Source organism: Halichoerus grypus, chromosome 3, assembly GCF_964656455.1.
Source record: "Halichoerus grypus chromosome 3, mHalGry1.hap1.1, whole genome shotgun sequence".
Taxonomy (NCBI): domain Eukaryota; kingdom Metazoa; phylum Chordata; class Mammalia; order Carnivora; family Phocidae; genus Halichoerus; species Halichoerus grypus.
The window spans coordinates 57,250,382-57,268,356 of record NC_135714.1 but is presented as its reverse complement, the minus strand read 5'-3'; the positions used below and the strand labels follow the sequence as shown (position 1 = coordinate 57,268,356).

Sequence of the window (17,975 nt, the reverse complement as noted above, 5' to 3'; positions counted from 1 at the left end):
CATCTGGAAATAGTGACACATTTATTTCTCCCATATAAATCATAATTTTTTAAAATTTTCTTTTCTTGTTTTATTGAAATTTTTTTGTCCACTCTGTGCATGTCCACAGATGACTGAGAAAGCACTGACAGTATTGACCTCGGGGTTATAAATAACTTTTATTGAATAAGCAAATTTACAAATAGAAAGATCCATGAATAATGAGGATTAACTATGTTACAGATGTATATGTACATGAATTATAATATCATAGATATAGTGTGTATTATAAGACAGAATTTATTTAATTGTATACCTACTTCTGGATATATGTCTCCAATTTTTCTTTGGTGTTATTTCTAGTACTGTCAGAAACCTCAGTAACAATTAGTTATTATATTTTTTTCCATTCTTCCACTTTATGTACACTGATAGGTTGTCATCTGTTTCTATCCCCATTTTCTTTAAACTAAGCAGTTTACCTGCTGTCTTACTCATTTATTTAACAAACATTTATTGATCGCTTAATGTGGCCAGGTTCACTGGACTACTTTTTAGCATATTTCCCCATTTTTAAAAAAATGGATGCAATCATTAATTATCAAGTTTTCTGCATTCAAGAACATTTATTTATTTCCCTCTGTCTACAGTACCATGAAATCAATATAAGGAAGAGTTCCAAAGTAAATAGGATAAAGGTGAAATAACTCTCATATATCATATGCTTATGTGAGTACAACTGTATTATAACAAATATTACGCAGTACATACCTAGCGTTCAGGTTTGCTGTTATATGAAGTTATGTGCTATGGTGAGTTTTATTATCTGTGACTATTCTTTGCTTTACCAGGGACTTAACTCTGATATTCATTGAGCAAGAGAGAAAATATAGCATATGAATTTACCCTTCAACACTTTTTTTATTTTTTTAAGTTTTGGCTTTACAAATATTATTAGGAAGTCCTCTAGGACTGCTTAATATATTGATTAGAGTCACATGAGGTGATCCTTGAACAGGAAACACTTTGGTCAATTCCTTTAAGGATTTTTTGAGATACTGTTTAGTTCAGGTGGACAACATTCTAGGCTGATGAAATAAGTAAAAGGGTAAAAATGAATAGATTGTGTAATGACAATTAGGTTAACTCTTCTAGAGAAAAAATGAAACCAGACTACAATAAGTGATATGTAGTTTAGGTATAGTGAAATGTTTGGCCACTGACAAAAGGTTTAGATTTAGTGAGGAAAGGAAGTTTGCAGTACCAAAGCTCTTGTGATAACATTTAAAGGAGATCATCTAAGTGGCCGAACATAGGATAGGTGGAGACAGAAAATAGGGAAAAAGAAGACAGAGTCCAATATAGAACCTGGGATATGATACTGGACGCAGAATTGCAGATAGAATGGCAAATCTAAGAATAGCGTGTAGCAAGAATTACCAGAATTTGGGAATGGTCTGACGAGGCAAGCAAAGTAAAAATGACATCAGAGTTTTGATTGCCTGGAGAGGAAGTACAAGAAGATTGTGGAAGGGTTATCATGTTGAGATAAGGTAATGCTTTGAGAATTATAGTGAGAAGACATTGAAACAGCAACATCGAAATGTTCTGTAACTCAGGATGTGTAACTTAAGGTTAAAATGGTATTAAAACTTGATGACTGAATGATTTGTCCAAGGGAATATGAAAGCAAAGGACCTTGGGTGATTCTCAGCCAATTGGTGGGGAGCACAGGATCCAGAAAGGACCACCTGAAGACACATACGGAAAACTAAGAATGGAGAAGAACAAAATGGTGGAGTTGAAAGACCACATCAGTGAAGAGAATGTGTGCTGATTCACACTATTAAGGAAAGCAAAATGGGCTGGAAATGGAGACACTGGTCTAGAGAGAAGGAAAAAGAAATCCTGCTCAGGTCATTTTCTATAAAGAAGCCATGGGACTGACTGAAGCCCAGAACGAAGAGGGGTAGAGAGGGGGTATCTAGAGGTTGGGGAGTGACAGTTATTATTAAATTGCAAACAAGACCAAGACAAAATATACTTCCAGGAATGTTTTGTCTAAACAAATGCTTTAACAAGGTCAAGGAGTTTATAAAATATTCCTTAGGAGCACCTGGCATGAATAGGTGCTCAATAAATATTTGTTAAATGGATAAGTGGCTATTTTGTACACATCCGATGGCTTTTGATGCATTTTCTGACTACGAAAAGTTTATTAATAGTGATCTTAGTGAAATAGTTATATGGAAATGTAAGCTAGAGGCCAGGTCAGAAGCAGTCCCTGAGGGCTGCAGGAGAGGAAAAATGGAGGGAGGTATTCAGCAAACCTGACAAAATTACAGAATCACAGAAGCAAATCCTAGAAGTAAGAGAGATCTTGCAGATCACTGAATAGCCCAGCCCTCTCATTACATGGTTGTGGATGTGAGGCCCAGTTTTGTTAAATAACTTACCATATATATGTCAAGGTTCAGTTCCAGGAAATTGAAACCACACTAGCTATTTTAAGCACGAAACGATTTAATATAAAGAATTAAGTGTGCATTAAATTGTTGGAAGGGTTGGAGGAGTGGCCGCTAGGCTCAAGCTCCAGGGCTTGTTCTTAGAATGATAGAGCCAGTGGCCCACCCAGGCAGCTGCTCTTACGGCCCAGGCCAGGGAAGGGGGAAATGAGTGAGCTGCCACCGCATCTGTGACTCCAAGGACGAAGACTTCTCTGAAGATGACAACAGGCTCTGCTGCTCTGCACTTTCCTCGCAGCCTCCACGCAGACCACAGCTAGACGTAGGAGGCTGCTACAGAGCACCCCAGTCCTGCAGCATCTCCCCAACCACATTCGCCACTCCTGATTTCAAAACTCAGCCTACTTGGCATAATCCAACGCTCACCTGGAATCCTCGCTGCAAGCACATTGGGGTGTAGTCCCCACCTCTGCAGGGGCAGGCAATGCATGGAGGTTGGAATGGATGTTGACTGCCACATAGTCGTATTCACCACCCCTGTTTGCACAACTAGGGAAGGAACATCACTGCAACAGAACATGGAAGGCCTGTTATTACAGTGCCTCCCTTATCATTGAACGTAAGTGCACAAAGGAGACTTATAGCTTTAGCCCTCCTTCTAAAAATCACATTCTGATACCAAGAGACCTATAAGTAAGCTGACCACTTGATTTGTTGTTCAAACTAGGCCACATTTGAGAGTGCAAGAAAACATTACTAATATATTATGCCAGGATAACAGGCATGATCCAGAATGACCCCCAGCAAACCCAGCTCTAAGCCTGTATATAAATGATTTAAGATTTCTTCATGATCTTACTTCAACCTCCCTTAGTGACCACATCTCTTGACAAAAATCTTCACTTATTTTTGTTCCATCATTTTTGGAGTTCTCCCCATTTGTCAGTCCTTTTCAGGTCTTCTGCACATGTGTCATCGCCTGGAATGGCCCTCCCTCTTTCTCCACATGTCTAACTTCTGTGAGTCTTTTAAAATCCAGCTCAGGTATCACCTCCTCTGTTGAAATAGTCTAGATTTCTGCTAGTAGAGTAAGTTGGTTCTTCTTCAGTTACATACTTAGCTAGTATCAAAGTATCTGTTTATCTATCTCTCCCCCCTATATAACTGTGACCGCCTCAATGACAGGAACTGGGATTATTCACCTTTTATTCCCAGAAGCTAGGTCAGATTCTATGCTAAAAAGGTGCTCAAGAAGTGTTTGGAAATAGATGGGTGCAAGGAAATGAGGAGGAGAGTAAGGAAATCAAGTACAGAGGGAGTGAGCTGAGAAAGGAATGCTAGTAACTGCTAGTAATCCTAGTATTTCCATTTGTGAGGCTTCTTTTTTTTTTTTTTTCAAAGATTTTTTATTTATTTATTTGAGAGAGAGAGAATGAGAGAGAGAGCATGAGAGGGGGAAGGGTCAGAGGGAGAAGCAGACTCCCTGCCGAGCAGGGAGCCCGATGCGGGACTCGATCCAGGGACTCCAGGATCATGACCTGAGCCGAAGGCAGTCGCTTAACCAACTGAGCCACCCAGGCGCCCGTGAGGCTTCTTTTTGTATAACCAAACTATTAGATCTTCAGAACTACTGAATGAGTTGAGATGAAATCAGCTCACATTCACTTAGAAACAAACTTCTCTGGATTTCCCATCTGATACTTGAAGAAAATATCAGTATTTATTGACTTTGATGACAGTCAGTGGTGAAATGTTTTCACTTCATCCATGTTAACCCATCAAATATGCTATTCCTCGATTTGAGCTGAATGTATAAATGTTTAGATTTCTTGAACTAAAAATGCAAAAAGGTCTCACTTTCCTTTTCACGAGATGATTTCTTTTTTGAGTGAGCAGTTTCATCCCACTTGTTGGAGCCCTTGTTGTTGATTTTAGGAAATGTCCCACAGTTAACCCTAATTTAAAGGATTTATTTCTTACCTTCACTGCTGAAACATGGCTTCCTGCAGTTCACCCCCAATTTTCTCTCATCTACATAGGTGATTTTTTTAAAAAAAAACTTAGTTTATAATTCTTTACAAAACTTAGTAAAAATATTTTCAGTCAGTATTTCAGACATTGTGTTCTTTGGACTGTAAGGTGATACCTATGTTTGCTAAGGTTTTGACTTTTTTATTTTCCTCCATGTTTGTGTTAAGTAGCAAGCAGCTTTTTTTGAGAGGGGGCTACTCTTGGAAGACAGTTTCTTTCTGTAAACACATTTACAGTACCTCCTGGCTCAGCCAGCTTTTAATGAACAAAGAAATTCAGATTGTTTTAGGAGTAAGGTGAACAGAGTATACATATTTTTTGAGATTGCCTAAGGGCTGCTTAACCTTTAAATATCTCTTTTTTGCATATGATATCATATGTTGCAATAACATATTCAAGGAGATTTAATATCTTATGAAAGTATGATTTTTTTTTTAATTAAGAGTGTTGTCAGGGTTTTTACACTGAACATTTTACTACTGCCTAACTTCCACAAGTCCAAGTAAATGTGTATAGAAAGCTATTTAGGGAAAGCTGAATTGCTGTAGAAACTTCTAAGTCATGTTACAGAGTAACATGCCTATAAATCCAAGTTTCTTAACTACCGTATGTTCTTAGCAAAACCGAATTAAGTGAACTTCTGCTCTTGGCCAAGATGGAACAACAAAGACTGATTTACCCTCCTGATTTAAACAACCAGAAATGGACAAAATATATGAAACAGCGGTTTGCAAGATACCAGGTATCAGGCAGTGAAGGATAGGGATCCCTAAGAGATGAGAAACAAATGAAGTGGGCCTCAGCAGTACTCCAGTTTACTGCCTAGAGGGTTTTTAGTCTGAATCTCAGGGAAGGACAACCAGGTTGAGCCTGAGAGATATTCAGAGTAGAGAAGCCAGAGCTAAGAGTCTGGGAGATGTAGGTGGCCAGAGTTTACAGATCTATATGCGACAAGAGAACTATGCAGAGGTAGAACTCTGAAGATCTGAACAGGTTCTCCTCTAGTATTTAGTCAAGTCCTAATCAGCACATATATGTGAGGAAATTTTGCAAAGGTTGGAAAAGAACCACCGCCTGAGGGGATTAGAGATAACAGTGCCCATGCTTGCATGGGGCTGGAAATAGTGCTTGTTCAAACTACACGGACTGGAATGTCTCATGATTCACCCAGCATTGGATGGAGCACACAGAAAAGTCTTCCCTCATTCCCTCAGTAGTGGTGAACAGTTAGCTCTAGATGAGCACTGCTCTGGTCCTTTCTGATTTATCTTAAAAGCAAGACCTGAGAGGACCAAACTGTTTTCAGGTAATTTGACTGCATCCAAGAATAAAGCTCAAGAATATTTACAGGAGGGGCGCCTGGGTGGCTCAGTAGCTGGGTGTCTGCCTTCGGCTCGGGTCATGATCCCGGGGTCCTGGGATTGAGCCCTGCATTGGGCTCCCTGCTCCGCGGGAGGCCTGCTTCTCCCTCTCCCACTCCCCATGCTTGTGTTCCCTCTCTTGCTATGTCTCTCTCTGTCAAATAAATAAAATCTTAAAAAAAAAAAAGAATATTTACAGGAATAGGAATACATCAGCAACCAGCAAGGTAAGATTCATTATGTCAGACATCTGATCGAAATTAGTAAGCATGCAAAGGAATAGGAAAATGCAACCCAAAATGATGAGCAAAATCAATCCGTCAAAACTGATCCATAAGTGACAGAAATGTTAGAAAACAATGCATGAAAACAGCTATTAAAGAATAGCTGTTTACAAAACAGAAGATATAAAAACATGCTTGATTTTTTGGCTTCCATATGATCAGGACTATGTGGGAGGATGTATTATAGGCATGTATTTATATGAATAAAATGTAAATATAACAATATTTCTTTCCCTCTGGTGGATTTTATTTGTTAGATTAAGAATAGTTTTATTTTAGCAAATAAGTGTCTTTAATGGAAATTCACTTTAGGAATGGCTCAACGATTTTTTTTAAATGCAAAACATGCCATGTTACTAAATTTAACTTGGATAATGTTATTTTTGGCTTAGGAGTTACACTATTCCAATCCTAGTATTTGATAGCAAATACTGTTCTGTCATAATTTATCTTAAATAATTACTATGGCTTAAATATATTGATGACATTAATGATAGGATTATAAAATTAACCTTTCTATATTTTGGATATTAACCCCTTCTCGGACATATCATTTGCAAATATCTTCTCCCATTCAGTAGGTTGTCTTCTTGTTCTGTTGATGGCTTCCTTCACTGAGGAAAAGTGGGTTTTTTTGGTGTAGTCCCAATAGTTTGTTTTTGCTTTTGTTTCTCTTGCCTTAGGAGACTTATCTAGAAAAATGTTGTTGTGGTCAATGTCAGAGAAATTACTGCCTGTGTTCTTCTCTTCTAGGATTTTTATGGTTTCAGGTCTCACGGTTAGGTCTTTAATCCATTTTGAGCTTATTTTTGTGTATGGTGTTAGAATGTGGTCCAGTTTCATTCTTCTACATATAGCTGTCCAGTTTTCCCAGCACCATTTATTATAAAGACTGTCTTTTCCCCACTGTATATCCTTGCCTCCTTTGTCATAGATGAATTGACCATGTGTGTGTGGGTTTATTTCTGGGCCCTCTGTTCAGTTCCATTGATCTGTGTATCTATTTTTGTGTCAGTACCATATTGTTTAGATTGATACAGCTTTGTAGTACATCTTAAAATCTGGAATTGTGATACTTCCAGCTTTGTTCTTTCTCAGGATTGCTTTGGCTACTCGGGATCCTCTGTGGTTCTATACAGATTTTAGTATTATTTGCTCTAGTTCTGTGAAAAATGCTGTTGGTATTTTCATAGGGGTGGCATTGAATCTGTAGAATGCTTTGGGTAATATGGACATTTTAACAATATTAATTCAATATAATTCAATTATTATCATTCAATATAATTAAAACAATATCTTAACAATATTAATTCTTCCAGTCCATGAGTGTGGAAGATCTTTCCATTTGTTTGTGTTATCTTCAGTTTCTTTCATCAGCGTTTTATAGTTTTCAGAATATGAGTCTTTCACCTCTTTGGTTCAATTTACTCCTAGGTATTTTATTCTTTTTGGTGCAATCATGAATGGTGTTGTTTTTTAAATTTCTCTTTATGCGACTTCATTGTTAGTGTATAGAAATGCTACTGATTTCTCTGTATAGTTGTGTATCCATCGTTTATTCTTTTTTATTGCTGAGGAGTATGAATAAATCACAATTTGTTTAAAAAAATAGCCTTTCATCTGAACATAAGTCAAAAGTGTTTGATCAGTATTATTTAAGTGAGCATACTACTTCAGATTTAAAAAATGTAGATGACCATTTCAGTATTTTCATTTTATGGGTAATATGCATTTTTAATTCCATATTTTTATAACTTTGGTAAAAACTTATTGGCGGTAGCATAGTAAAATTTTATTGCAAAACAACAAAAAGGCAAAAAATGAGTTTTTAATCACTTAGGATAAATTCTGGTTGGTGTTGTGGATGTGTAAATACTTAAATAATCTAAAAGTCCCCTTTACTAAACCTTTTATAGGTTGTCTACCAAATCTGGAAGCGTAGGTAATACTTTATTTTTCACAGAAGAAACTGAGTATGTCCTTGATGATATTATATACATTTTTCTATGCCTCCAGACTTTCTGAACACTCTGTGCTCTTATTTAAATGGTAAACGAATCGCTTCTCAGCATTTTGGCTAAGCTCAAGTGTAGTATCTGTTCTTACCAGTTTAAATAGTAAATGAGAAGATTATGTTTTATTGTAATAAATTACTAGACTTCTCCATTGTCACAAAGTATTTATATCATAATGCAGTTTGTCTTACAGTGTAGCACATTTTTCCATGTGAAATGTTTTAATTGTGAATCATACCCTTGACCAAGGATTTAGCAACAAGTTAATTATAAGAATGATCAATCATTTATGATCAAGAAAGCAACTTTAATCATCTAAAATAGTGAAATCATGGTCCAATGATTAATTATGGAAATTCAGCCAGGAAAAAGATTTTAGTGATCCTCTAGCACAACCCGTTTATTTTATAGATAAGGAAACTGAAGCCCAGATAAGTTTGGCGTCTCTCCCAAATCATTACAGATGGAGCATAGCAGAGCTGGGCCTAGAGCTCTGTTCTCACTGTATTATTTTTCTATTGTTGCATAACAAATCACCAAGAACTCATTTATTAACTTACCGTTCTATAGATCAGAATCCAAGGTGACTGGACTGAGTTCTATGCTTAGCTATCATGAGGCCAAAATCAAGGTTCTAACCAGGTTGAACTCCTGTCTGGAGGCTCTAGGAAAGAATCCACTTCCAAACTCATTCCCACTGTTGGCAGAATTCAGGTTCTTGTAGTTGTGGGACTGAGGTCCCCATTTCCTTGCTAGTTATTGACTAGGGTTCACTGTCAGCAACTAGAAACCTCTCTCTGATCCTTGCACAGCCTCCCTTCATCTTCAAAGCCAGCAGTGGTACATCATTTCCTTTTCATTGTTCACATTTTTGATCTTCTCTTCTGCAACCAGTCAGGGAAAGGTTTGCACTTTTTATGACTGACGAGATTAGATCAGGCCCACCTGAATGATGCTTTTATCTTACAGTCAGCTGTGCATATAACATAATTATACTGATGGACATAATTTGAGCTTTGAAATTGGCAGCTGTGAAATGGAATTCTCTCTCTCCTTTATGAAGTGGAGCTTACTTAGAAAACTTTACCTTCTAGCAATGTCAGATTACTAGAATGTACTCTCGTACATTGAATGTAGGGACTCCTTCCTCTACTCTTGGATTTAGGAGAGGTCATCTACAAAAACCAGAAGTTAGAAGGAATATAATTTAGTCAAGAAGAGGTGAGATGTTAATTAAAATGCTATTCAATGTACAGAGGGAGAATATTTGGAAATGAAAAACTGCTGTCCTTCAAACTTAAGGTTATAGTTTTAGATGAATAAGAGCAACAGAAGAAACACACTAGGAAACAGATCACTAGTAGCAAAGCCCTTCATTTCAAATGAGATAAAGAGAAGAAAATGATTAATTTGGGAAATAAAACAGAACATATCAACCTTTCAAAGGATTGTATAGCCCAAGAATAATTTATTAAAAAAGACTGGGAAGGAAGATGAGGACAATTGATGACTGTAGCAGGAAGGGTATCAATGGGTTTATTTATTAGGGTTATTTTAGTTTCAGTTGTTAGGAACTAACATCAAACTATCTTAAGCAAAAAAAAAAAAAAAAAAAAATTAAGTCGTAAGAGAGAAAATGAGGTGGCAGTAGTTTATTGACTCATGAAATTGAAAAGACCAAGGTTTTAGGAATGGTTGAATTCAGTGGCTGAAAGTTGTCAATGGAGCATAATCTATTCTCTCCATTTGTAATCTTCTCTTTCATCTTCTTGCATTAAACGCAGATCAACAACTATCCCCATGCTAGTCCCAAGCAGATTCCATGTTATATTCTTCCAGTTTCAAGCTTAGTAGAGGGAGTTTCTCTTTCTTAGTAACTACAAATAAAATAATCCTAGGTCATTGTTTAATTGGTATAACTTAGACCATTTACCCATCCAATAACCGATCACTAGAGTCAAGGAAATGGAATATAGTACTTGGCCATCCCTGGGTCAATACCCACTACCAGAGCTGAGTATACAGGGGTGGAGGAGGGAATTGAAGGCGGGCGGGCATAAAACCCTGTAACTATGTGGACCTCCTAGAGAAAGATAGATCACCCCACACCTACAGTTGCCAGATTTAGCAGATAAGATACAGGATTCTCATTTAAATTTGAATTTCAGATGAACATTGAATAGGTTTATAGTATTAGTCACATCCCATGCAATATTTGGGACATATTTATATTTTAAAAAGTGTTGTATATATGAAATTTGAATTTAACAGAGTATACTCTATTTTGACAACTCTGCCCATGCCCAAACATTTCAGTAATTTATTCAAGAAACAATTGGAATGGACTAGGCAAGCAGCAATGATGAGAGTCCCCTACCATGGGAAGGACTGTACCTTGCAAGAGAATGCAGAAATCATCTCTAGGCCAACAGATTGCAATACCAGAAATGAAACACAAACTGCATCAATACAAACTAAGAATAAAAGAGACCAGTGGAAGACCAGTGGTAGGGAATGCAGGAAGAGGAGGATCTGAAAAGGAGAATTCAGCAGTGTGGGTTGCCTGTACAACACTGGTTTTCCTCTCTTTTTTTTGTTTCAAGGCCTCCCCCCTTCATCTTCAGGGGAGGCCAGCCTCAGTTACAGGGGCTGATTTCTGATGGGACTAAGACGTAGGTGGGGTTCTGTTCTCCTTATCTGTGAATGATTTTTGCATGGGCATGGACTGAATTCTGGCCACTGAAACTTATAGTTAAAGGTACTGGGCTTCTACGAAAGATTTTTGCCTACTCCTAAGAAACATGTACGGGAAGACACAAGTTGTGGTACCTGGGTATGATGTTGGAATTGGTGCTGCCATTTTGAAATAATCAAAGAAGCTGATCTGGGAACAAAGTTGATTCACTAGGAATGGCAGGATATGAAAGATGGAGAAAACTGCTTACCTGGTGATCTGTCAATAAACCGATTAACCCAGGAATCACCTGACTTCTGGGCCTCTTGTAATGCAAACTAGTATGTTTCCTAGTTGCTTAAAACACTTGCAAGTTTTATTTGCAGCTTAAAACATTTTAACTGACATACAAGAGATTCACACTAAAAGTCAGAATGTCATATATATTGGACATTGGGGTGACTTTTCTGTCTTTTTTATTTGCTAATGATCATAAACTCAAACCATAAAAACGTTACTTGTTTCACTTGAAGGGTAAGACGTTTTCCATTTAAAAAAAAAAAAAAATGCTGTATGCTATCCCTTAAAGTAGTCAGTGAAAACAAAAGCAAACGTGTATTTTAGAATTAGAACTTGGGGAAAAGAAATCACGGAAACTAATATTCATTCAATGGTAATGTCTTTTTTTAAAAAAAGCAACAGTTACTTAATGAGACTTCGGAATTGACATCATAAATTGGCCTGAATATAGTTCTTTGAACTGTCATTATGGAATTTCCCAGTTGGTGAAGGATTCAGCTGTTTTTCATAGAAATCTTTTATATCTTGGTGAAATGATGCCCCCATATATAGAGGTGCTGTTAGTGTATCTTTTTAGGAATTATAAAAATATAAATTTTTTAAAAAGATGTCAATGGAAAAATCACTATTGGATGATTTAACAAGTCAACACAATTTAACTCCTCTCTGCTTCTGATGTTAACATATGACATTTGTTGAATTTTGCACCTATTTTTAGCTCTGATCTTAGGATCTCCACCTACTATTGGAAAATCCAGCTTGTGGCATCCCGGTCACTTCATTTTCACAACCGTATTCTGTTCACAAAGAATGTTAAATTTACACATATAGACTCATCCTATGTTTATGGTTACTGTAAAACATTTCCTTCCTCATTTCTGAAATGGGTGTGCTACAAAGAAAGCTGGGACATTTTGGTAAACTGAACCTTACTTTACCATTCACTTATCCACATGAAAATTAACTTGCATTCCCAAATGGAGCAGGAGAGCATTAGGAATTTATACAATAAAATTATTGTCAATGTCCTATCTATTAGGGCTAGATTCAGTGACATATAAAAGAAAACCCAAACTTACCCTAAACATGGTGGAAGTGCTATATCCCCCATGTGTAACAAAGTCTGGTGCTCGCACTGCAGGGCTGGGATGCCCGTTCCACAGTCATCGTGGGGTCAGATCTCTTCTTTATAGCTCCCCTATCATCCTAAGCACATGCCTTGATTCTAAGGTTACCTCATAGAACTCCTGACATCATGTCCATGTTCCAGGAAGCAGGAAGGAATACTGAGTAAGGGACCAAAGGGTCTAACCTACCAAGAGGAATCACACTCCTTTGAGGAGCCTTGGTGGAAGCCTTTCATACCAGCCAATTTAAGCCACTGAAGTATAAGCAATACTTCTGCTTATTTCTGATTGAATTATTCTTAGTCATGTGGGGTGCTTAGTCCCCAAGAGAGACTGTGAATGACTTTTAGCTGGGTTTATGACCACCTCAAATAAAATTAGCATTCTACTCCTTAGGGAAGAGAGAATGGATAGAGAATAGATGATTCTATCACAGTCTCTATCACAGTATGTTTGAGATTGCTTTCCAACCCCAGATGTATTTGTATCAGATTCAGAACTTGATGAAAACTTATATTTTTCCAATTTTAACTTTGTCTCCTATCAGTTTTTGGACTATAGAATTTCTTCCGGGGTGGGAGTGATTTCACCAATCTACACTTAGACTTCCTGTAAATATGATTAGGTATGTAAACATGCCATGCTCCATCCTGAAAATGTCTTAAGCCCATGTGTTCATAATCAGCAAAACAACTTATAAATTTACTTTATCTGTTTGGGAAGTTCAAAATTCTTATTTAACACTAGGTACCATCCTGTTTTTAACACTAAAAATAACTATATTTATTGTGACTTAGTTGATCACCAGAGTGCCCCCAATACATCTTCAATAAAAATAAACTTTGTTTAAAATTATTCTTTTTCTGAAAATTCATATACAACAATTGGGAAGCTAGAGGGGACAAAAATGGGTGTAATCAAAATGTTTCCAGATAGTAATTAATTCTTATCAGTAATTCAAAATACTGAGTTTCAAAGAAGTTTGAAGAAAGGAAACTCACTCTCAGTACTAAGGATGATTGCCTTTGATATTTCTGGGAAGCTTGAAAGGTACTCTGAGCATCACTTTTCTGGAATGATGCACACTGCACCTACTGCAGAGCCTTATTTATTTATTTATCTTAAAGATGCTCTTCCCACTGATTCTATTATCACTTCAATCACCCTCTGCTGTCCAAGCCAGCTATAGCCATTCAAGTCACCTTGAATGCACTTACTTAAGGGGATGCCAACAGAATGCCCCCACAGGTCTAGTTTGCTACTCCCAATGCAAAATGTCACTCTGTTTATGCTTCTGGAACTTGCCTATGGCCTTCTCTGTGATTCCTTTCAGTCCTTTTAGCAGTAAACAGATCTGATGGGTGGGTGTTTGGACATGATTAACATGATACTCACCTTTAATTATTCCTGTTCTTATATTTTATGGGGCACAGAAATAATGCAGAATTAGACATAGAGGCATCTTAAATTTTATCAAAGCAGGTGTCAGCTTTTAAACTTTGAAGCTTTATAAAGGTGTGAGCTTTTACTGAAAGGCATGTTCTAGTACCCTGATTAGATCTGCTTAAACTAGAAATGGTGTAAGTCTTTCAAGCCTAGATAATGGTTTGTGACTACATGATACGAACTCAGCTCCATTCTGAATGTAAACCCAGTACAACTGTGAGGTTCCCAGAGTTAACACCTAAAGAGGTACCAAGTAGTTTTTACCTTCTCAGGGTCTGAGACATGTATGGGTACTCAGTAAATATACACTGAGTGAAGATCGGTGCCATCTATTAGCTAACTCTTTCCAATTTCATAGTAGGTTTTTAATCTACTAAACAAGCTTGTCTCATTGGATTTCATCCTAATTTACCTGAAGGTAAACATTCTAGATTCTTTTCTCCTTGTACCTATTTAATGCTCTGCAGGAAATATTGTTAACCTTCATTCTTTCTAATGTTATTAGCAGTTTAGATTCCCTTCACTAAGTCTAGATTTTTTTCTTATCTCTATTTAGAAAAATGTAACTATTTAATTTCTGATATATAAAACAAAATGTAAAAAGCTAAAAAAAGGTGTAGAAGACTTCTCTTAATGGGAAATCACCACCACCACCATCATCATCGTGACAGTAGTAACAGTGAATACTATTTGTTGAGCACTTATATCTAAGCACTGTACATAGTGCTTTTACTATAATCATCTCTTCACAGCAACTCTGCAAAGTAGGGATTATCCCATTTTACAGGTGAGGAAAGTGAGGTTTAGAGATGGTAAGCATCTTAAATAAAATCATACAGGATAGCCACTGGCAGAATTTGAAGTCAAATATGTCTGATTACAAAGCCCATGACAATTACGTTACAAAGTGGGCCTACTGGGAATAATTCGTTATGAGTGAAGATATTTCACAGCCTCAGAAATGTCTGTAATTCCTACTGATGTGTATAGATAAAAAGTGCCAGAAATTCTTTCACTGTCTTTGCAATGTTTGACACTGCCTACTTTAGGAATCATAGACAGGGCACTGTCGTGCTCAGGGGGAAATAGGGACAGAAGTATTCTTGATTGAATCAGGGCAATGGTTGAAGGAAAAAGGCTTCCTTCTTCCTTTCCAGGTTCCTCATGCAATGAAAAAGATTTTCTTCTCTTACCAGAAAACCACCTATTTAAGGAGGGATTCAAAGGCCAAACCAAAGGTGTGTTAGAGCAGAATGGAACTGTCTTTCCGAAATAAGTATTCAGTCTTCTCCATTCATGCATCAGATTTAATGATATGATGACATGGCTAGTATATTTGCATTGGACACTGTCACTGGCAGTTCTGCCAAAAAGAGCCATTTTTAGAACTGGGAGCTCATGTGTGAGTTTCCTGTTTGTACCTTAGCTATCACATCCTTTCACTTTCTCAAGTGTGTGAGAGGCTTGAGGTTGGATTAGGTAAAGGCGTTTGCAGGTGTAGTGTCTTGCCCTCAGTGTGGGTTGCAGCTCTTAAAAACAACTTTTGAGGAAAACTTTCTGTTTGATGTGGATGGTGGTAAGAGCTATTTATGTATTGTGGAGTCAATGTGATTCCCCAATGAGAAGAAAATTCCGAGCTAATGATCTAGCATTTGGGCTTGGGTCAAAGTGAATTACAGGATAGCTTTCAAACCTGAGTAGTCATATTCAGAGCTTATGCCCATACTTGCAGGGGAGGGTGCTGGTGTTTCTGTGTGTGTGTGGTTTTTGTTTTTTTGTTTTTTTTGAAGATTTTATTTATTTATTTGACAGAGAGAGACATAGCGAGAGAGGGAACACAAGCAAGGGGAGTGGGAGAGGGAGAAGCAGGCTTCCCGCGGAGCAGGGAGCCCGATGCGGGGCTGGATCCCAGGACCTGGGATCATGACCTGAGCTGAAGGCAGACGCTCAATGACTGAGCCACCCAAACTCCCCTCTGTGTGTTTTTTAATAGTGGAAAGGGTGTGAGTAAGATCTGTACTTCTACCACTTCTAATCCCATATGTCTAGGGCTTGGTCATCAATCTTCCTGGCCAAGAGACACCTCCCCCAAAAACTTTGTTAAAACCGCAAAAGTGGGGAGGAAAATGCCTATTTGTTAATGTCAGACACCGATTCAAATGGCTTACGGGCCCCAGTGCAGCATTAAGTAAGCCTTCCATATAAAGCATGAGTCAGAATGGGTTCTGTCAAACTTGTTTTTAGATATGGGGGGTTGTTATAGACATCAAGGCAGTTTGTAAAATAAAATCCTTTCCAGCTTATATATATTTGAAATGGAAATGAATCTACTTTTGGTTTTATACCAGCAGTTTTGAATAATATCTTCTATTTTAGCATCCAAGTGATAAATTTTATTTTTCATTTCACGAAAACATTTTTCTTCACCAAAAATATGGAAATCTGAAAGCAGATAATTTAGAACCTGAGAATGCCTCTCTTACTCTCTATCTCGATAGATGAATAGATAGATAGATAGATGTATATGGATATTTGTATCTCGTGTGTGTGTGTGTGTGTGTGTGTGTGTGTGTGTATGTGTGTGTTGTCCATTGGGAAAGTAATATTAAATTCCTTTGACTGTATAAAATGAAAAAATTGTTTCTTCTTTTATTTTTCTTTGGATATATTTTCTGACTGACTTCTTAACTTTGATGTCTCACGGATTCACATATATAGCTATGGCACTGACCTGCTATCCAGATGATGGCCAGTACACATGTGGAGATCTGTAGTGTCTCCTAGCGGCATTCACTAGAAAATCATACTCATAAGAAATAAAGTCCTTTATCATGACTGGTAATTATACCACTAGCTGCTTTCGTATTGCCACGCTCGAATTTGGTTTTTAAATTAAGGCTACTGGCAAAGGAGTGATTTAAACTTATGTGATACAAATTCTATCCGCGCCCCCCCCCCCCAGGATTATAACAACTTCAATTAACCACAATAAACTAATCAACACACGATTTTTTAATTTATAATCTCCATTTATTTAATAACTACTTAGTAGCTGTTCTGTCTGTATCCACTCTCTACTCTGCGCTGAGGATGCAGCTACACGAGGATGAAAGTACACACTCTTATTCTCATGGAACATTCGGTCTGGCATGATGGCACCTGCTTTCTGTACAATAATCCTCAGTGTTGCTATTCCATGCTGAATTTATAGGAGGTCTGTCCGATCACATGCATGTGTTTAGTATTTGAAGAATAAACTGAAAAGCAGCATCTCAGTGACTATGGATTATAATGTTAGACCCCCTAGAAGATTCTTTTTTTGTAAAAAGTTGTCAGAAGGCCCATTGGGGAAGCTGAAATGCCTGAGTTCCTTTTGTTTCTTACTAGAGTCGAATCTGGGAGGCCTTGACGATGTAGGTCCTATTTCCAGCAGCATTGACCAGCAGCTGAAGGAGGCAGTGAGACGCCGCAGACACACGGGAGAGAATGATTACAACATCGAGGTGCTGCTGGGGGTGGACGACTCCGTGGTCCGCTTCCATGGCAAAGAGCACGTCCAGAACTACCTCCTCACCCTGATGAACATTGTGAGTAGCCCCTCCTCTCTGAGTCTTTGTGATCTTTTAATTCACTTCTCCTGTTGTGTTAGTGTCTTTTGGAATCCTATGTGAGGACCCACACCACTGCCCCCCACACCCAAACTGTGCACCTAATTGCATTAAATTCAAATCTCGATCTCCATATTTAACATACAAGAATGCAAAAATGAAGGAAGCATGAAGCAAAATTTTCTTTTGGGTGATCAACTAGTTTTCCATTGTCATCAAGGGGAAAATCATAAACTGAAAAAGTCGTAGTAAGATCGAACTATAGCAGGAATTACGATTTTCAGTTTGTTCTGGGGTTAATCAAAACTCTCGTGACTTTGTCCACCTGCCTTGATATGGACCATGAAGAATGAAATAGCATCATTTTGTATCCCGGGATGACAAAGAATGATTTAGGCCTGATAACTTTGTGTGGATGCTTGTTGCCAGGGCTTTTGAATAAGAGTGGTATCTTTCAACATCACACGACTGAAGGTAATATCCATACGGAGCACAGCCTGCCGGGGCGCACTGCTGCACTGCACTCGGCAAGAGCTCTTTACGTTTTCCCTTTTTTTCTCCTTTATGAGCCTTAATCATATGCAGAAGAAATTTGGTGCACATCCTAGAACTGGAATTCTCTTTCTCCTTGTGAATTGGCAGAGAGCAATTGAGGAGAAATAGTACCTAAACTACCTACTTCGAA

At 37.7% G+C, this 17,975-nt stretch overlaps 1 protein-coding gene and 1 pseudogene across 5 annotated transcripts in view; both read left to right on the top strand.

Annotated features, from left to right (window-relative positions):
• The window catches only part of ADAMTS3 (ADAM metallopeptidase with thrombospondin type 1 motif 3), a 531,886-nt gene that overhangs the window by 451,158 nt on the left and 62,753 nt on the right, over positions 1–17,975 (top strand). For all 5 annotated transcript variants that reach the window (XM_078068759.1, XM_036078049.2, XM_078068756.1 and 2 more), the window contains one exon: positions 17,070–17,269. In XM_078068759.1, coding sequence (XP_077924885.1) covers positions 17,070–17,269 — 200 coding nt within the window. The remainder of the gene's footprint in view (positions 1–17,069; positions 17,270–17,975) is intronic.
• On the top strand, positions 8,178–8,338 carry LOC118526683 (U2 spliceosomal RNA; annotated as a pseudogene).